The sequence below is a fragment of the Euleptes europaea genome, chromosome 6 (genome assembly GCF_029931775.1).
Source record: "Euleptes europaea isolate rEulEur1 chromosome 6, rEulEur1.hap1, whole genome shotgun sequence".
Taxonomy (NCBI): domain Eukaryota; kingdom Metazoa; phylum Chordata; class Lepidosauria; order Squamata; family Sphaerodactylidae; genus Euleptes; species Euleptes europaea.
This window is the reverse complement of record NC_079317.1, coordinates 101047262-101069068: the sequence shown is the minus strand read 5'-3', so window position 1 is coordinate 101069068 and position 21807 is coordinate 101047262. Positions and strand designations below refer to the sequence as shown.

The 21807-nt window shown below is 43.4% G+C and overlaps 1 protein-coding gene and 1 non-coding gene across 2 annotated transcripts; both read left to right on the top strand.

The window, feature by feature from the left end:
- Positions 1–5748: 5748 nt before the first annotated feature.
- Positions 5749–5823, top strand: TRNAP-GGG (transfer RNA proline (anticodon GGG)). Its single transcript has one exon. It is a non-coding gene; the product is annotated as a tRNA-Pro (tRNA).
- Positions 5824–8364: 2541 nt separating this feature from the next.
- LOC130478928 (pepsin A-like) lies at positions 8365–18183 on the top strand. The gene is made up of 9 exons (XM_056851181.1): positions 8365–8440; positions 9439–9595; positions 10821–10938; positions 11393–11511; positions 13109–13308; positions 14446–14562; positions 15277–15421; positions 16462–16560; positions 18031–18183. Exons 1-9 carry the CDS (start codon positions 8385–8387, stop codon positions 18181–18183), a joined length of 1164 nt encoding a protein of 387 aa, XP_056707159.1. The 5' UTR covers positions 8365–8384.
- Positions 18184–21807: the final 3624 nt, after the last annotated feature.

Genomic DNA, 21807 nt, shown 5'->3' with positions numbered 1-21807 from the left:
TGCGGTTGGGAAAATATTGGGAACTTAAAGACTCCAATCTCTAATCAAGAAGAAAAGATATTACAAATGGTTTAATTACTAGTTGTTGGCTTTTAGAGGGGGAGATTGTAGCCTAGTTCTCAGAGTAAATGAGATGGTAAATACATATATCTTTATTTTTAAATGAGAGGGAAGAACTGAAGAGGAAAAAAGAAGGCAAACCAAGCTTGTGCGGACCCAGAGGTCATGAAGAAGCCATAATATAGAGAGCCCTGAGAAAATGAATGTGTGTGTCTTAAACAACATGAATCAATACCACAACAAATAGGATAGCCATTAGTGTGCTTCTTCTGCATGTCACTAATATTTTAAACTTGAGTATGTGATAGCTATACATTACAACTCGATTGGCAGATCAACTGATACATTCTTCATCTAGGTGTATTTAGGTTTATGAGTTCCAGTTTGGGAGATACCTGGGGATTTGTGATGATGCCTGTGGAGGGTGGAGTTTAGAGAGGGATGGGATCTCAGCAGGATGCCATAGACTTTGCCCTGTAAAACTGCCATATGTTTGCAATGAGAAACAGAGGGAAACAACTCTTATAATATTATATAGTAATTAAACAAGACAGACAATAACTTTCTTGACATGCTGATGCTGCCTTGCTTACAAGGAAGCTGATTTAATTAGAGAAGGCTAAGGATGCATGGCACAGATAATACTTTTGGGAAAGGGGGTCCTTCATATCTGAAGCGAAAATGGTTTACCTTTGTGATCACCTGCTCCTGAAAGAATTGTTAAAAACAGTTAAAAGGGGAAAGTGGCCAATTCAACACAAACCAAAAGCCCACACACACACACACACATGCTTGTCTCTATCCACACTTCCTTATCTACTCTTTCCAGAGGGCAGGCAAAGATGCCAAGGCAGGGTTGTACAATGTTGCACAGTGGCAGGAGCCAACCCTCTCCCAGCTTCTATTCCTTGCCACTGCCTATGGGGGAGCGAGACAAAAACTTAAAGCCTAGTATGATGACAATAACTGAAGATGAGATCAATAAAGATTTGTGGGGAGGTGCATGTATGCAAGGAAACAAACTTGCAGGTAAGTACAGAAACGACAACCTTGAGGCACATACACCATGGATTCTGATGTCTGTACACTAATGCACAAAGTATGGCAAACAAGCAGGCAGAACTCAAAGCCCTAATACAGGACGGGGATTTTGACCTAATTTGCATTACTGAAACTTGGTGGGATGTCACTCACCATTGGAATATTATGATTGAGGGGTACAACTTGTTTAAAAGGGATAGAAAACGAAGGGGGGAGGAGTAGCATTATATGTCAAAGATGTTTACACTTGTGAAGAAATACATGAATCTGAGCATGGAAGTTCAGTCGAGAGTCTATGGGTAAAAATAAAAGCAGTAAGAAATAACAGTGATATTGTGGTGGGGGTCTGCTATTGACCATCAAACTAGACAGAGGACTTGGATGAGACACTCCTAGACCAGATTAGAAAGTTCTCAAAGAGATGGGACATTGTGGTCATGGGAGATTTTAATTACCCGGATATCTGTTGGAAGTCCAACTCTGCTAAAAATGCAAGATCCAATAAATTCCTGACTTGTCTCGCTGACGAATTCATATTCCAGAAAGTAAACAGGGATCTGCTATCTTAGACTTGATTCTCACCAACAGGGAAGAACTGGTCGATGAGGTTAAAGTAGTAGGCACCCTGGGGAGTAATGACCACGTACTCTTGGGATTTACAATCTTGGAGAAAGGAAAAACTGTGCGTGGTCAGACATATAGGTCAGACTTTAGGAAAGCAAATTTTAACAAACTAAAACTTATGCTGGGTTTTCTGACCCTTGGTCAGAAAAACTTAAGGAGAAGGGAGTTCAAGAAGGGTGGGAGTTTCTTAAAAAACGAAATACTGAAGGCGCAATCCCAAACCATTCCTATGAGAAGGGGAAATGGGAGGCGCCTAAAGAAGCCAGGGTGGCTCCATAAACAGCTTTTTAAAGAATAGAGAAAAAGACTCATTTAGGAAGTGGAAGGAGGGCCTTATAACCAAAGAGGAATATAAAGAAATAACTAGTGCCTGTAGGGAGAGTGTTAGGAAAGCTAAAGTATGAGCTTAGGCTAGTGACAGATGCTAAACACAACAAAAAAGGGTTCTTTTCCTATGTACAGAGTAAGAATAAGAACATGATAAGCCCATTGCGGGGTCTGGAAAGTGAAATTGTAACAGGAGATGAAGAGAGAGCAGATCTGCTCAATTCCTACTTTTCCTCAGTTTTTTCTCGTGAGGGAAGTGGTGCTCAACATGGCATAAACAGAGCCCATGGTGAGGAAAGGGGGTTGCAGCCTAGGATTGGCATTGGGGTAGTGCACAAACACCTAGTTTCTTTAAATGAAACGAAGTCCTCAGGGCTGGATGAATTGCATCAAAGGTAGGGTTGCCAGGTCCCTCTTCACTACATGTGGGAGATTTTTGGGGCGGAGCCTGAGGAGGGTGGGGTTTGGGGAGGGGAGGGACTTCAGTGCCATAGAATCCAATTGCTAAAGCGGTCATTTTCTCCAGGTGAACCGATCTCTGTTGGCTGGAGATCAGTTGTAATAGCAGGAGATCTCCAGCTAGGGTCTGGAGGTTGGCAACCCTAATCCAAGGGTACTTAAAGAACTTGCAGATGTAATTTCTGAGCCTCTGTCCATTATTTTTGAAAATTCTTGGAGCACAGGTGAGGTGCCAGAAGATTGGAGGCGGCAAATGTCCCTATCTTCAAAAAGGGGAAAAAGGAGGATCCGGGTAACTACCGACCCATCAGCTTGATATCTATAGCAGGAAAAGTTTTCAAACAAATAATCAAACAGTCAGTCCTTGAGCATTTAGAAAGGATGGATCTGATCACTAAGAGCCAGCATGGGTTTCTCAAGAACAAGTCATGTCAGACTAATCTTATCTCCTTTTTGGAGAAAGTTACTACCTTGCTGGATCAGGGGAATGCTGTAGTCATAGTTTATCTAGATTTCAGTAAGGCTTTTGATAAGGGTCCCCATAATATTCTTGTTAACAAATTGGGAAAATGTGATTTAGATCCTGTTACTGTTAGGTGGATCTGTAACTGGTGTTGTTCAACACCTTTATAAGTTATTTGGATGAAGGAATAGAGGGGATGCTTATTAAATTTGCAGATGATACTAAATTGGGAGGGGTAATAAATACAGTTGAAGACAGAGCCAGGATACAGGATGATCTTGACAGGCTGGAGAATTGGGCTAAAACTAATAAATTGCATTTCAACAGAGATAAATGTAAAGTTCTGCATTTAGGTAGGAAAAATCAAATGTATAATTATAGGATGGGGGAGACTTGTCTTAGCAGCAGTGTGTGTGAAAAGGATCTCAGGGTCTTAGTAGACCAAACACTGAACATGAGTCACCAGTGTGATGCGGTAGCTAAAAAGGCAAATGTGGTCTTGGGCTGCATTAACAGAAGTATAGTGTCCAGATCACGCGAAGTGATGGTATCGCTTTACTCTGCTCTGGTTAGACCTCACCTAAAATACTGTGTTCAGTTTTGGGCACCGCAATTTAAGAAAGATGTAGACAAGATGGAACGTGTCCAGAGGAGGGCAACAAAGATGGTGAGGGGTCTGGAGACCAAATCCTAAGAGGAAAGGTTGAAGGAGCTGGGTATGTTTAGCCTGAAAAGGAGAAGGCTGAGAGGGGATAATAATAACCATCTTCAAGTACTTGAAGGGCTGTCATATAGAGGATGGTGCCAAGTTGTTTTCTGTTGCTCCAGAAGGTAGGACCAAAACCAACAGGTTGAAATTAAATCAAAAGAGTTTCTGTCTAGATATTAGGAAGAATTTTCTAACAGAGCGGTTCCTCAGTGGAACAGGCTTCCTCGGAGGTGGTAAGCTCTCCTTCCTTGGAGGTTTTAAGCAGAGGCCAGATAGCCATATGTTAGCAATGCAGATTCTATGACCTTTGGCAGATCATGAGAGGGAGGGCATCTTGGGCATCTTCTGGGCATGGAGTGTGGTCCCTGGGTGTGTAGGGGGGAGGTAGTTTGGAATTTCTTGCATTGTGCAGGGGGTTGGACTAGATGACCCTGGTGGTCCCAACTCTATGATTCCATGATTCTTCTAAGCTACAGCGGCATCTGCAGTGGGATCAGAGGGGGAAATGACAACCAAGGCAGCTGGACAGAATTTGGAGTGGGGGCTAGCCTTAATCCCTCATCATTGCCTCTTGAGTTGTGCTGGCATCAGCCAGGGCAGCAGCAACCAAGAAAGTTAAATTCTCTCCAGTGACAAGCCACATAGTACCAGGCGACAGCTGATAAATAGCTAGTCTTTCAAATGACATTTAACGTCATGCCATTTGCATCACTAAGATAAAGGAACAAATATGCTTTAAGAGGGCATCATGGCAATATCAGATTGATATAAAGGTCACCTCAGTCCTCCAACCATTCTTTTCCTAGCCCCGTGGATATTATCATCGGGATCTTGATGTTTGCTTGCCCCTAGCAGTTCAGGATCCTGATAGCATTAATGAGAAAGTAAATTCTGTTGTCAACTCACAAAGTCCTGGGATTGAGGACCTCTGTAGATAACTTCCCACTTTCCAAGCCGTTCGTGTCAGTTGCCCCACCCAGTGCCAGGAGAACCAGAGGGGCAGGCCACAACCTCACTGCTCTGGGCTGATGCAACCCTCACTCCAGACCTAGCAGGGACCCGTTCGAGCCAGGGCACCACATGGGCAGATGACAACGCAAAAACCAACAGCGCTGTGGCACTGCTCAAGGAGAGAAAGGGGCAAATGTTACAGAACCCGGGGTGGAGGGTATTGCTGCTGGGGGAGGGACTACTTTGCTTCTTTCCTTCTTTTTGGACAGAGTGAATATTGCACACCTGAGTGATAAAAACAGAGAATGCCTTCAAGTCCTTTTGGAGCAGGGGAGTTTTGTGACTTTTCACATCGCCATCACTCTCCAGTTAGGTTAACTGTGACACTAGCAGCAGTTTCAGATATTAAAGGTAAAGGTAGTCCCCTGTGCAAGCACCGGGTCATTCCTGACCCATGGGGTGACGTCACATCCCGACGTTTCCTAGGCAGACTTTGTTTGCCAGTGCCTTCCCCAGTCATCTTCCCTTTACCCCCAGCAAGCTGGGGACTCATTTTACCAACCTCAGAAGGATAGAAGGCTGAGTCAACTTGGAGTCGGCTACCTGAAACCAACTTCTGTTGGGATCGAACTCAAGTTGTGAGCAGAGCTTGGACTGCAGTACTGCAGTTTGCCACTCTGCGCCACAGGGCTCCTTACACAGCAGCAAATCCATGTTTTCTCTCTACCAAGCACAGGAAGTTTATAGTTAACCTTAGCTCTCTGACTGTGAGGACCTCTATGATGCAAGTGTTTCTGGACACCTGTTCATCACATTCACAGTTTGCATTTTTAGATGTACACTTAGGCGTACAGCAAAAAAATATAAGGTGTGAAGCTGCCTTAGCATAATTGCTATTTGCAAGTATACACACAATAGGGTTGCCAGGTCCCTCTTTGCCACCGGCGGGAGGTTTTTGGGGCAGAGCCTGAGGAGGGCGGGGTTTGGGGAGGAGAGGGACTACAATGCCATAGAGTCCAATTGCCAAAGCAGCCATTTTCCCCAGGTGAACTGATCTCTATCGGCTGGAGATCAGTTGTAATAGCAGGAGATCTCCAGCTACTATCTGGAAGTTGGAGGGACTGTGGCTCAGTGGTAGAGCATCTGCTTGGGATGCAGAAGGTCCCGGGTTCAATCCCCGGCATCTCCAGTTAGAGGGACCAGACAAGTGGGTGATGTGAAAGACCCCTGCCTGAGACCCTGGAGAGCCGCTGCCGGTCTGAGTAGACAATACTGACTTTGATGGACCAAGGGTCTGGTTCAGTATAAGGCAACTTTGTTGGGTATGTAAATAGTTAGGTGGGTAAGCAGGGGGAACCAACCAGACCTCTAAAAGACAGCACTAAAGCAAAGCATAAGTATTAACATGGATCCTTCTTACAATATGCTGTATACAGTAGTATATACTATAATCCCTTCTATACTACAGTCCATCATTTATCCAAGTAACTTTGTAAACTGTTTTGTACAGTGCAACCCTACTTCCTGTATTTGCTATCGAGCAGTGGGAATTGCATTTTTCTAGTGACAACATTTGAGTGGTGGGAAAATATGAAGACCCTACACTGGAGAAAGAGTCATTAAAATGGATACCTTGATCCTTTGCAACTAGGGCTGCCCCCTAATCAAACAAGTAGCGCACGATTACTGAGCCAGGCCACTGTTCTCCAGCAGCAAATTTCGAGGATCAGGCAGAGAAAGGTCTTTATCTGCTAAGCACAAGATGCCAGGGATCGCTTCATGCACTGTACCACTTGGAAACAGCCCCAATGTTGATTAAGCATTGCAGACTTACCTGCAACAAACGAACTTTACACTGGGCTGCTTTTCAAGGCACCTCCAAAACTTCCATTGGTTTAAAATGCAGTGGCCAGCCTTTTAGCCAGAGAAGATACCGGTAATCAGCCATAACTCATACCTATTTTGGAGCTACTGCATTGACTGTCAACTTGCTTCTGGGCTCAATTTAAGCGGCTGGTTTTAGCCCCTTAAAGCCCTCCACAGCCCGAGGCCCACATATCCAAAGCACCACCTCTGCCTCTGTGAGCCAGTGTGTGCCAGCTCCAGTGCCCACAACAGCTTCTGCTTTTGGTGCCTTCCCACTTGAAATACTGATTATTATCTGCCGTTTCTGGGCATATTTAGTCCAGCCCTTTGGAATGAGTTGCCAATGGGGTTTTTAAAAAATTCTTTCTTTCTTAAGCCAAGTATGGAAAGGTTACAAATATTCAATAAATAAACAACAGGCAGCCATTTACTTCTATAGTTGCCCCAGTCACAATTATCCTTTCACTGAACTGAAAACAGACGGGCATGAGTCTTTTCCCAAGGACTGCTTCTGTGCCGTTTTTCTACCACTGTCCAAGAAAAGGCAGTACCCCTGTAGTATATTTGACATTTTTAGCTGGGTCATTTTAATCTGAGGAGCTAGGGTGGATGTACAACCATGAGTTGTGTGAAACTCCCAAGTCCTGGGTCACAAAAAAGAAGTCTTGAGAGTATTACATACAGAGGACGATATACTATTCTTTGCAATCTTTCACTTTTAGAAAGAATGTTTGCTTACTGTTATGGTCCAAAGTCAAGTAGGAAAGTACATGGTATAAAATATTCCCGCAAATTACAATATTTGAGGCACATTGTCTTGGTGTCCTGTTACCAATATGTCCTGGCAGGATGTCATGTCATACTGTTATGCCTGAAATCATTATATGCTATGGGAAATGTATTCTTTGAGTTGAATTATATTCTTTGTACTCAATAAAGTATATCTGCACTTATAAACATGCCACACTCAGTATATAAGAGTTGGCATCCATTACTATAGTCACACCAAGCACTTGTGTATGTTACATGCCTCAAGTATAAGAGGCCAAGTTTTGCTCCTTAGTTAGAAGCTAATTAAAGAATCCATAGATGGTCTTAGTATGCTTTCATAAGCTGGTTTTCCAGAGATAAAGGACCAGCTAGGAACCTCCTTAGTTAGCCTTGGCAGGAACCAAGGTCCAAGATAAGGATGGCAGTAATTTAGGATCAAACGAAGACGCACCTGACAATGGTGGGTCTTCTTTGCTCATTAGTGAGCAATAGATCACCACTTTCTGTGCAACACCTCCGATTCTCTAATAGGGTATGCTAATCCGGGGGTCCCTAGTATTGGGTATTTGGGTCTCTACGCCATGCATTGCGTCTTTGTACCACCCATTACCAAAGACTATATTCGTGTTTGCAATCCTTTGATGTGGGTGTGAATTGTCCGGCGTTTTGGGCAATTTTCACCTGGTATGTGTATTGGGCCAATAAACAAACTGCTTTGAATCTTCAACCTCCTGCTGTTTTATTGTCATTGGGTATTGATACAATATTACAGGCATTTCAATACAATAAATAAATAAATGTCAGTCTTTAAGGTGTCACTGGACTTCTGTTTTATTTTGGTATGAGAGACAAATGTCATTTGGCAAGCCTTTCAGATCATGGTCCTAATGCAAACAAAAGATCATGGATGAAAGTGGAAAATTTTTTCCCAAGACTTTACTTTAAGGACATTAAAAAAATCTTATCAGAAAGGTTTGCATTTCTTATCGGACTCATGAACATGATAGGAAAGGCCTGGAGCTAAATGTATATAAGGAGCAGCACTCCATTACTGCTGTACATTTGGGATCCACTCTTCATTTCCACCAACGGCTTGGGGATAAACAAGAAATCATGAAGTGGCTTCTGCTTCTGGGCCTGGTGGCACTCTCTCAGTGCCTGGTGACCAAGTAAGTAATGGGCATTAATTTTTCTTTAAAGATAGAAAGGATCATTATTTTCAGGAATATCCAACCCCATCTTTACATTTAATGAAAACCCTCTCTGTGGGCAAATTTTCTTTTTTGTGATGCTGAGCAAGCCGTAAAGCCTTGCTGAGCATCTTTTTTCCACCTTTAACTTGAAGATAGCATTTGTTTTCACCCACTATATTCTGTCTTTCACATAAATACTTAAGGTAGGAACTATCTTATTTCTATACAACTGAATACCAAGTGAAGCAAAAGCCAACAGGAGTCCAGTGGCACTTTAGAAACTAACAAAAAAATTATACCAGCATATCCTCTCGTGAGTCACTTCATCAGGTGCATGTAGGGATGCCAGCCTCCAGGTGAGACCTGGGGAATCACCCAGAATTACAGCTGATCTCCAGACTACAGAGATCAGATCCACTGGAGAAAATGGATGCTTTGGAGGGTGGACTCTATGGCATTGTGCCCTACTGATAGGGTTGCCAACCTCCAGGTACTAGCTGGAGATCTCCTGCTATTACAACTGATCTCCAGCCGATGGAAATCAGTTCCTTTGGAGAAAATGGCTGCTTTGGCAATTGGACTCTATGGCATTGAAGTCCCTCCCCTCCCCAAACCCCGTCTTCCTCAGACTCTACCCCAAAAACCTCCCGCCGGTGGCAAAGAGGGACCTGGCAACCCTACCTACTGATGTCCCTGTCCTCACCAGGCTACGTCCCCAAATCTCCAGATGTTTCCCAACCTGGATCTGGCAATCCTACCCCCCCAATCCCTTACTAGTCCCCAGGGGGGACCTGGGGACCCTAAATGCATGAAGAATGAAGCAGTTATTAATCTGGATCTCCAAGGTCTACTGCAATGCAAATAATGAAAATCCTAAAAGAAAAATTGCATTTGAAAAATCTTCAATAACAAAGACAATCCCTTTCACCTTCTCATCTTTCTTTTCCCCTCTCTTCTTACTTTTTGCTGCTCAGGGTTCCCCTAAAAAAGGGGAAATCCTTGAGGCAAAGCCTTAAAGAACATGGACTGCTGGAAAAATTCCTTGAGAAACATCCTTATAACTTGGGCTCAAAGTACTTCCCCAGCCAAGCCAATGCCAATGCTGCTGAGCCCTTGGAGAATTACATGGATGTGAGTATTCTTCATTAGGGGACACACCTCAAAGAATATGCTACTCTCCTGGGCATACTGAGATTCAGTGGGAGAGGGGAGAGGAACCCGAGGAATGCTCCGTGCTGGCCCATGACTATCCATTCATTTCAGAAAGGAACATTTGATAGGGTCAACTCCTGATCTTTTCCCTATATCTCAAGAATCTATCAACCCAACCCCATCCCTTCCAAAAATCCTCATTCTCTGTTAACCATCCGTGGATTGCTCACAAGTACACAGCCAATGGCCCTGGCCTGGATGGCCCAGGCTAGCCTGATCTCATCAGATTTCAGAAGCTAAGCAGGGTCAGCCCTGGTTAGTATTTGGATGGGAGACCACCAAGGAAGTCCAGGGTTGCTGTGCAGAGGAAGGCACTGGCAAACCACCTCTGTTAGTCTCTTGCCATGAAAACCCTAAAAGGGGTCGCCATAAGTCGGCTGCGACTTGACGGCACTTTACACACACACACACAGCCAATGCTGTCCTTCACTGAGGTTTGTCTAGCCAGCATTCATCTGCAAGAGACCACCCCTTAAATTCCAGTTGAAGAGTTAATGTAGTTCAGAATAGCACATAGAATATGAGCCCCGAATTGTCTGTGTTTATTCCTTCTTTCACACTCTCTCACACGTCGAACACAGGGAGTTTCAGAGTGAGACAGAGGAAGTACATCATAAGCAGAAATTAGTCCAGCAGCTACTAACCAATGCCAGAATAACACCAGCACAGGCTCAATGTAACCAATGGTGCCCTGATCTGGTGGCTCAAAAGCAATAAACCAAATGTGTACAACTGGGCTGGGGACAGATAATTGTTGTTATGCACATACATTTTGTCTCATGGTCTCGGCTGGTCAAACAGAACCTGCAGTTTTTGAAACAGTGCAAAACCTTTTTACCAGAGAGGAAAGAGGAATGGATTCATATCTAGGAGCAGTGATCCCAACCACCTTTGTCTCTTTGAAATAAAATATCAATCAGCCTTCTGTGGGGGATAGCTTGATATCCATGATGTATACTCCTTATGTGTGTGTGTGTTAAGTGCCGTCAAGTCACTTCCGACTCATGACGGCCCTATGAATCAATGTCCTCCAAAATGTCCTATCTTTGACAGCCTTGCTCAGATCTTGCAAATTGAGGGCTGTGGCTTCCTTTATTGATTCAATCTATCTCTCCTTATAGTGACCCATTTTTTGTCCTCACAGATTGAATACATTGGCACCATCGAAATTGGTACTCCAGCACAGCAGTTTGTTGTCCTCTTTGACACTGGCTCCTCCAATTTGTGGGTCCCCTCTGTGTACTGCTCTAGTCAAGCTTGCTGTAAGTAGCATCTAACATTTTGCCTGGAATGAATTGGGTTATCCTTTATTTCCCATGTACAATTTCCCTTGCCATGCATATACAAGTAGACATGGAAAATAGTAAGGCCAGTACTGACACTGGGTATGACTAGGTGGCTGCATAGGATATCCTTTGGGAGGTAGAAGCACAGGTGGAAGTATCAGTCCAACAAAACTTATGGGGATAACCAAAGGGAACATTAAGAGTTAGATAGCATCTGCTGGACTGGCTGAAGAGAGTATTCCTCTGAACCTTTCTGGGGTGCTTTCCCCTCACAATTACAGACATTTTGTTTGCAACTAAGGTTAGGGGACAGAGCTTCCATACCAACAACCATTGCTTTGAGGCATCTTCAGTTCCAGCATCTCTCTTTTTACACATTGAACATCATCTGAATGCCAGAACTTTATGGACTCACTTGTTTCTCTTGCAGCCAACCACAACCGCTTCAACCCCCAGCAATCATCCACCTACCAGGCCACCAGCCAGAGTGTCTCTGTCACATATGGCACTGGGAGCATGACTGGATTCCTGGCATATGACACTGTCCAGGTAAGGTGATAAAGGAAACAGAATGATTAGTAGTCCTTGGGAAGTTACGTAAGTATGAATATGTTCAAGTTGGATCTTATATATGGCAAAACCTTCACAGTACATTCTAGGCTTGCACAACCTGTGACCCCACCAAACTGAAGTCATCCCTGGCTTCTGTCTTGCCAGGTGCTATTGTTTTCAGAGTTGCAAGCAAGCAGTAAAACTGGAGGATTATCAAGACCCTGATGAGCTGCCACATATTATTATTGGGATGCATTCAGTTTGTGGAGTCAAAGTTTTACAGGCCTGGTATCCAAAATGTGTTTTCACATCACACTGGACAGAAGAGCAAACCTCTCAACCGTATAATGTTTGTTTTATCCTTATCGGGACACTAGACTATGGGTTTCCAAACTGTGTTCCAGGAAAACTAATTGGGGTCCTACAATGAGAAAATCAACAATGGAGACCAAATTTTCCCAAAAGACACCTTGCCCACTTCTACCAATCCAATGACTACGCGCAGTGACGAGTATATAAAAGATTATGCTTTTGGTTCACACAGAACAATGATAAAGTCTACTAGACCTAGCTGTCCTGGTAGCCTAGCTGGTATATGCCCTGGAATATTCTCCAGAATCCTTTGCAACATGTGGAGTTTCCATAGCAGATATATTAATGTGGAATAGGTTCTCTGAAATTACAGAGTGAAAACTATTGTACTAGGACGATGATTGTAACTTGGACTACAGTTAATGAGATAAGGAATCTTGATGTCATCCCTAGTGGATCTGGTATTTTGTAATTAAAATGACCAAATTGTATGATTAACAAAAATAAAATAAATCAATCAAACTATGGGCTGTTAACAGCATGCCCACATCTTTGTACATCAGTCTTCACCTTCAAGGAAGTTCATTGACTTATTGTATGCATATCTTGCCTTTCTTCCATTATTGAACTTAAGGCAGCATGCACAGGGTTTTCTGGAGGTTTTCTACCCAGGGATTGACCAAATCTAAAACTGCTTAACTTCAGGAAAGTTATTTATAGCATGTGCTTGGCTGAGATGAGCTTTTAAATGGTGGTCTTGCCTCACACACCTCATGTTTTAAACACCGCATTGTAGAAGATGAAATGCTACAACATGCTTTGTTTTCTTGTTTGTATTACAAAAGTAATGATTTCTATTGTCCTCCCCTCTCCACACACATGCATTCTTCAACTAGGACTTAAAATTTTTTTTCAAGCTTCATCATTCCAGAATGGTAACTATATTAGTCTGTTGGAGTCAGAACAATAGTCTTGGGGTGCCTTCTGCATCCAACTAAATGGGCTCCCACTCAGGAAAACTTTTTTTTTGTCATCAAATCCCAACCGACTTATGGTGACACCGTAGGGTTTTCAATGCGAGAAATATTCAGATGTGATTTGCCATTGGCTGGACTTCCTTGGTGGTCTCCTGTCCAAATACTAACTAGGGCTGACCCTCCTTAGCTTCTGAGATAGGGTTATCCAGGAAAACGTAATAAATTCGTCAGTCTTTTAGGAATCACATAACAAGCTGTTGTTTGCGCTTTGTCTGGTGTCTGATTGTCTCTACCCTGTAACTTAGGTGGGAAGCATTGAGGTGACCAACCAGATCTTTGGCCTGAGTGAGACAGAGCCAGGCTCCTTCCTTTATTACTCCCCCTTTGATGGCATCCTGGGTCTGGCTTATCCCAGCATCTCCTCTTCCGGAGCCACACCTGTTTTTGACAACATGATGAGTGAAGGCTTGGTGTCCCAGGATCTCTTTTCCGTCTACCTGAGCTCGTAAGTCTGGGCTAGCTGTGCATCTCTCTGGGAAGGGGCTACCATAACTATGAACTGTTACTGAACAGAGACCATGAGCATCACCTGTATTTTTAGAGAAACGGTAACAAGGGAATTTGTATTAATGGCACAGGCTTGGATTTGGATCAGATAACCGATTTAAATATACCATGTTTAGGGCAAAAACAACAAGCAAACATCATATTAAAATGCTGAGATGCGGACCAGATTTCTCACTAGGCAGATTTCTCTCATCAACACAATACAGTCTGAAGCATTCTTTAAGTATAGGGCTGGGAAGGACAGAGAACTAAACTAGGCAACTGCTGAGTCCATTCCAACTCTGTAGTCTGTTCCAACTTCTTCAGCAAACTTGCAGAACTCTTTTTCCTGACTCAGCTAAGGAAATAAATGTGTTTTAACTGAAGAGCACACTTGTAGTTTGTCCCCTCTGCTTTTATATATGTTATATGTCCCTTCTCCTAAAATGACAACATATTGAGGGAAGACTCAGGATATTAGTAGATCCTTGCTGGTTGGCTAGAGGTCACTATGGAGGATGGCAATTAGGAGTTCCATCTCATATGTATAAAGGGAACGGTAGGACTGAGAAAGCCTGTAGATTTCAGAACTAGACAGTATATCAAATGGTGCTTCTTCCATAAACATTAATTCCTGAAATTCTTCCTCAGGAAAAATCTTCTCTCTTTACTGGCCTCAGAGTGCTTGAAAACTAGAAACATCAACGTCCGTGCAATGAATTATAGCTGTCATAAAACTCCAGCACCAACCATCTCACCCTGTTTCCCCCATGGGTTTCAAAAGGAATCTTTCCACCAAGCCCCTCTGCCAACTCCTTGTTTGGTACTCTTTAACTTACTGTGTACACTCTATCTAATATGAAGTATTTATATAGCAGTTTATTTAAGTGCTCATAGCATGTCATTCCACATACTTATCTCAACCATCTTCACAGCACAATCCTGTCAAGTAAGTCAGTACTATCCCCATATTAGGTGCAGGGGGTAGAGTCCATGGCTGAACTGAAACTTGAAGTATTCTTTCAATTCACAACTTCATTTCTAATCCACTACACCAGCTCCTCTCCCCTGACTGGTTTCTGCTTTCATTTCTTAGTGATGACCAGAGTGGGAGTTTTGTGATGTTTGGTGGTATTGACTCCTCTTACTATTCTGGGAGCCTCAACTGGATACCTCTTTCTTCTGAGTCCTACTGGCAGATTACTGTGGACAGGTAAGCAAACTCCCTAACCTTGAGACACCTCCCCAGTTAATTTGGATGTTAACAAGAATAAGGTGCAGTCTACACCAGGAGACTTAAACTGGTTTAATAGTAATGTACTGTCCTTATGATTAGGAGGTTCTAACAGAGTTCTTAGCACCCTTGCCAAATTATCATTCATAGAATTTCCCCAGGCCTTGATGGTTACTTGACCAGAGCCGATAAAATCTACTGAGGAGATACCCCTAATAACTACGAAATATTACCATAGCCTTTGTCATATAGGATAGACTGAGCTACAATGATCAGAACCCACACACTTTTAATGCTATCTTGGTACTACAGATATACCATTAGTCATCCATGGCATATGGTTGGCTTAAAATAAATACAATTACTTCCAATTTACAAAAACTTGCCAGATTGGTTTGCTAGGAATTATTCTTGCTTGTCTCAGGCTAAAAGGTAAATGGCTATTACATCTTAATGTTCAGTCTGCAATGCCCTTCAATGTTTTTGCCCTCAGTTACCAACAGGTAGAATCCATCACAGTTGCAGGAAGCAGCTTAATGGAGGAAGAAAGTAGTTTGATCTTTGTGGGGGGGGGGAAGCCTTTCAGTGCATACAGAGAACACTGGGAACATTTGTCCCCAATTTCTTCATGGTTTCTTTGTGGCAAGGAAGGGTAAAGCTGTTCTCTTGGTGTTACACCTATGTTCCTTTCAGCATCACCATGAATGGCCAGGCGATCGCTTGTTCCGGTGGCTGCCAAGCTATTGTTGATACTGGTACCTCCATGTTGGCTGGTCCTGCTAATGGCATTTCTAACCTTCAGTACTACATTGGTGCCAGCCAGTCCTCCAATGGTGAGGTAAGGAAATGAAGAACATTCTTCCACAAGTACTCAAGACTTAGACACATACAGAGAGAGAGAGAGATGGTTGAACCCCATTTTTGATGGCTAGTATGTTATTTGTTTAGCACTTACCAGCTACAGTTGGATCATGGGGAAATGGGATATGAATGGAAAAGGCAAGATTGTGATTGTCCTTCAACCCTTGCCTTCCTACTGCCTTTTTTTAAAGTAAAAAGAAACTCCTTCTAGTGGCTAAGAGGGAATGTATATGAAACTCGGTGGGTTTTGGAATATCAATAAGGGCTTGCCTAGACAATTGGGGATTTGAGAAAATAAAAATACAGCAGTTACACTTTTGCTAATGTGGGGGAATCAGATGTCTTCCTTCCAGCAAGAATACCTGTAACAGGAATATTGAATTTTTCCAAATTTTCAACCCACAATATGTTGTTGCTAGAAAAAAATGTCATTTTTAACTCTCCAGCTAGGGCCATCACTTTTAATGTGAAGCTCTCAACCTGTCTTTGCTATGTGGAAGACAGCTGCACGTGCTCCCCTGTTTAGTGCTCTAGCACAAGCGTGCCTGTGCATCACTAATATATACATGCATAAAAAGGAACACAAAATGGCAAACACGAGGACAGCCTTGCCTCTTTGTGGCATACCTCCCTTTTGTTCTGTAAAAAGTTGCAAATGGTTATCAGCTATTGTTACGGATACTGCCCCCTTTCATTAAATAGGAACGGGATACAGACTTGCTAGTACTGGACGGAGACTTGCAGTACTCCCCTGCAGAAGCTAAGTTGCCCTGGAGTTATGCTTTGGCTTCCAAGATGAGTCCCTTCACCACAGAGAGAAAAGACTTGTCACGAAAGCTGTGGGTGTAGTTTCAGTCTAAGCCCAGCTGATTTCAGAAGTCATTACCATCCTAACTAAAGTCCTTTCCATTTGGGCTAATGTTTAATCTATGTGTTGCAGTCGAACTTTCTCCTTTGCTCTTGCGATCATGGCACAGCACTGTGTAACTAATCTCTGTTCTCTCCATTCCACACCAGTACATGGTCAATTGCAACTCCATAAGCAGCCTGCCTAACATCATCTTCACCATCAATGGCATTGAGTTCCCTCTGCCTCCCAGCGCCTATGTCATCCAGGTAAGGATCCAGCTTCATCAAGTCTGGGCTTCTGTCCAGTCATACTCTCAGCCTAACTGGAATCTGATCCCTGAAAGGGGTTAAACAAACAATTGTACTCATAACCCAGATGCAAACATTTTCTCTCATGTGAAGTGATTGGGACATGTGAGGTGATCTGGTTCCATAGCATGCCCCAGCTACCATAGTGCTTCAGAAAAGTGTTTGCTTTTTTTAAAAAGAAAAGTTTGATATTGCAGAATTAAAATAACCCATCACAACACATTTGACTGGGGCTCAAACATAGTCTGTTTGCATCTGCTATGCGGCAATAAAGTATCTGATTGGTCACAAATTCATCATGCACCATGCGTAACCATACAGTGCAAAACAGTGCAATAATGCAAACCTAATACACATCATGGAGACCACATGTGTAAAGATAGTAGCTGCTTTCACATGGTGTAATGGAGAGTAGCATGCCCCCACATTTAAAGGGAGTGTACACACAATGACTTGGGGGGAGGGTTTCCTGGGATCTTCCCCTTTAAGCCAGATCAGATATAAACCTGATATGATCCAGTTTAAAGGGGAAAACGTGTGTGTGTGTGGGGGGGGACTGCAGTAGATGTCCATGTACACTCTCCATCCACAGCCAATAGGGGGAGGGGGCAGCGCTAAGCTCCACATTCCCATCACTTGAGCCTTTAAAGTGCTTTTTCCACTTTTCCAGCCAAACTGCACTGTAGCTGCTGTGCAGCTTAGCGAGGAAAATAGAACAGAAGGGAAGTGGGTTCTTGGACATGGGAGTGGTTGGTGCGATTGTTATTGCATCAGTGCTTCTGCAAATAATGCAGGGGCAGGGTGGGTGGGTTATGGATCCTGCCAGCTTCCCTGCCACTTGCTGCTGCTGCAGTGGGCGTGCATGTCCATGCCCTCCGTGGAACCAACCCACATCTCTTTGGGCCACATTGCATAACATGCAGGTGTTCAGATAAAAGCATGGGAGAGAGGGAAGTGGCTGGGAGACAGTGTTTAGCGATTGTACGAATAGTATGCAAAACCTCTTCTGCATACTATTCGTACAATCCTCAGAAGATTTCCCACAGGGTTATATGAGTGTGATTCGCTAACATCATGGGAGGATCCAAAGAACTGTGAGCAGAGCTCAGATGGTAGAATGGATCCTTCCTGCCCCCTCCCATTGTTTGCAGCCTTCTGCAGCACCAAAAAAGCTACTGCTGAAGTTTGGGGGACCCTCAGAAATAGTGTGGGTGGCAGCATGGGAGTGGGATGATACCTTGAAATCTGAAAAAACTGCAAACCCCTCCTAGTGTGAGCAGAACTGCCTTCCACTCACAGAAGGGCTCCTTTGGCTCTAACTCCATGTTGCCATGTAGACACTCTGCACAGCCCTCCCTTGCTAGTAATTCAACTCAGGCAGTGATATTGGCATGATCCACATGTGTGTTTTGGTATTTCTTATTTCAGAGCCAACAAGGCTATTGCTCAAGTGGCTTCCAGAGCATTGACATCCCCACTGCCTCTGGTGAACTCTGGATCCTTGGAGACGTCTTCATCCGCCAGTACTACTGTGTCTTTGACAGAGCAAACAACCAGGTTGGCATGGCCCCAGTGGCATAAACACAACCATGTCCATCGGCAAAACAGTTCCCTAAGGCAGTCTTTACTTCTTTAGGACTACATTTAGTCAATACACTCCCTTCTCCACAAGCTGTAACACTAATAACAGTAGAATAAAATACTGTAAAAGCAAATGAAATCGTTGTCGTGCATTTCTCACTGTCTGAATGCAGAGATGTCTGACCTAGCAGCTGTAAAGGCCCAATATGTTTTATCTTGTGTTCAACTTCCCTGAGTCTGTGGACATTTATGCATGGGTACTTGGACTCATGTTCACCCCTGTCTGACTCAGATGTTCCTTGGAATTATGCACGTGTTTTCCTTCCATGAGAAATGAGCTCGCTGCCAGCCCTACAAAGGCCGGCTCTTCCCATTCCTCTGTTTATCCGACTTTCCCCTCTAACATGCGCTCAGGGCTCAAATCGTCATGCAGATGGTAAAGCAGGGAAAACAGCTAATCAGGAAGCAGCATGTAGAGGCAGGAATTCAAGTGCTTCCTGCTACCTGGGAGCTCTTTCTGAGCAAAAAAATAGGCTTTTTAAAAATGAGGCTTGGATTTCTCCCCCACACACACACACACTTTTTTCCAGATTGCTCTGATTTTTTTTTTTTGCTCTTAAAATGCTTTTTTATGCAGCAGTTGGGGTTTGGGGCGGGGGTGATTATCTTTCACAGTGAGCACTGCGAAGTAAGCCAATTACAGACCAGCATTTAAAGGGGCGGGACTTGATTTGAGCCTGGGAGACTGCTGGTGCATAAATTCCCAACAGGAAAGTGTGAGTCCAGCGAGCAACAAACCTCAGGTAAAATGCCCATGGATAAATGACCTGTGTTGCTCTCTTTGAAGTCCTTACCATTTTGGTTCTATCTGATAAGCACAAAACACTGGGCACTTTATGCTGAATTACTGTTCCCCTATTCCAAATAAGTGAGCAAATCTATCCTAGGATCCTTCTACAATGAAGGCCCACTGATGTTGGCATAACATTTGCGTAGCTTAACTGGCATGCTGTAGTCTCCCAAATGTGAAACGCAGAGAGAAAAAAGTTGTATTGTGTTAAGCAATAGGAACTATAGCAATGCCACCCAAGTCTATGGTGATACCACCATCCACCAAGCGTGGCGTGGAATCAACAGTGCTCATCACATCAACCATATATGCAAGGAGCCAGCCCACATACAACAATGATGGCACACCACTATGATATCCCCATACCCACAAAACAGAACCTGGAAGGCACAAACACAACACAGCATGAATCATGGTGGCACATTGAATAGGAACCCCGTAACTTCCATACTCCTTGGACACAGGAGTTTGAATTCCTTTATGCTACATGGGCCCTGACTCAGATAGCCCAGGAAAGCCCAATCTTGTCAGATCTTGGTAGCTAAGGAGGGTCAACCCTGGTATTTGGATGGGAGAACCACCAAGGAATACCAAGGTCACTACGCAGAGGCAGGCAATGGCAAACCACCTCTGAATGTCTCTTGCCTTGAAAACCCTGTGTGGTCACCATAAGTCAGCTGTGACTTGATGGCAAAAAAAATGCCACATAGGCTGCTAACAACACTTTTGACAGAAGGACACAACAGAGAAGGAAGGCTGGGCAGTCTACTAAGCATCTCCTCCAGCTATCTCTACACTTTACTTGGGAGACAAACCTTCCAGGAAAAAAAATCTATGGCCTATCCCAGACAAGGGTTTATGCCCTACTTGCATAATATTGCATCTGAAAAGGCAAGGCAGGGAGAACAGAGATCCCGGGACAAAGAAATCAGGGAAGATACAACAAAAACATTTACCTGGAGCAACCTTCTCTCTCTAACAACTTACTATGAAAAGCACAGAAATAAGACAGGTGGTGGCATTTGAACTGCTTCTACCTGGGAGCCGTGACTGAAAGGAGAAAAGGGGATGTGTGAGTCTGGGAGGCACAAAACTCCTATGGAACGTCTGATGTAAAGTCCTCGTGTAATACACCAACAAACATGAGGACTTTGTAACATTAGTTAACTTTAATGATACTGTCGAAGGCTTTCGCGGTCCGAGTTCATCGGTTCTTGTAGGTTATCCGGGCTGTGTGACCGTGGTCTTGGTATTTTGGTATTGGAAAATACCAAGACCACGGTCACACAGCGCGGATAACCTACAAGAACCGATTTAATGATACTGCTCATTCAGCAGACTTGCAAAGTGGCCTCAGGCGCTCAATAGATATTAATGAGAAAGTGGCACCACCCACATGTTCTTTCAGTTTCTGTGTTTCATCTCCATCCCCTTTCGGAGTTGTCCACACTTTGAGATTCATCTGTGGGGAGAGAACTGCTGTAGAGCACTGCAATAAAAGCTTCCTGCAGTTTCTTTTTGCGCTGCTCCATTTATTTATTTAGGAAATTTATATGCCGCCTCTCCAGACTGCTGCTTAAGGCAGTTTAAAAGTAAAAACGATATCATAAAATCATTAAAGCGTAATAAATTGTCCAGATAAAAACCATGCGGCCAGCCTATGATCCTGCAAGGCAAAAGGGGTCATGAATATTTGGCTGGCAATAATAATCATTACCATTGGTGCTCACCAAGAAAAGTAGCTGCGCTCATTTTTGGCTTCAGTGGTGCCTGGCAGAAGCATATCTATGTGGGGTTTCATGGACCATAGCTCTCCTGCTTTTCTGTACAGTAATATGTATTCTTTCTCTTTGTGCCTCTTGTGTGGCTGACATTGCTAGCAGCTGCTGGTGGAGTTCTGAAAATCTTTGCTCTTCACAAAAGTCTCCACAAAAAATAGGCTAATGAAAGACCTCTGTTTGCAATTCCCAGGCAGGCATCCATGCTGGCCTTCACAGAAGATTACTCTTTGCAGAAATTCTTTATTAAAAATAGTACACTTTTAACACTTAGCTTTCCTTTTTAACAACATTTTTGATTGAACACAGGCTAAATTTATGAGACATAAGCTTTGGTTGATAAAAACAAAACTATCTCTTATGTTCACTGCATTGTAATATATACAGACACAAAGCTTTACCAAAAAAAAGTAACAAACAATGAATTTGGGAGTTCACTGATACCTTGCAGCATATTATAGCCCAGCTGAGTTTACACATGCATGAGTCTCATTCAAGGACTCAAGAGATGTCACTTGCATATGAAACAGCCATCACAAATCAAACACCACAGAAAGCCTTCAAGTCGCCTCAAAACAAGATCAATTCAAACCTTTAGCTGAGTATCAAGACAAAATGTGAATCAGCTCTTTAAGGGACGTTGGAAATGTTATTGTGTAGGAAATAGGTTCAGGGAAAGTTCTGGAGCAGAAGAAAGCTGGTAGGGCTGTTATTTTGGCACTAGACACTTCCAAAGAACTGCAACAAATGCTATGCTAAAGCATAGCTACACCATACTGTGGGTTTGTTCTAGGAGAGGTGTTAGGAATCATTAACAGAGATTTCTTAACACCCTCACCAAATTGTACTTCCCTCTGCAAACCTCAGAACTCTATGGAACAAGAATTAGACACACTTGCAACACAAAAGCAGACACAGGCCATGATTTTGCATGCTACTATTCAAGACAGGTTTTCAGTTTAGTTTGCCAGGCCACAGCTGGCACCCCCCAGGTAA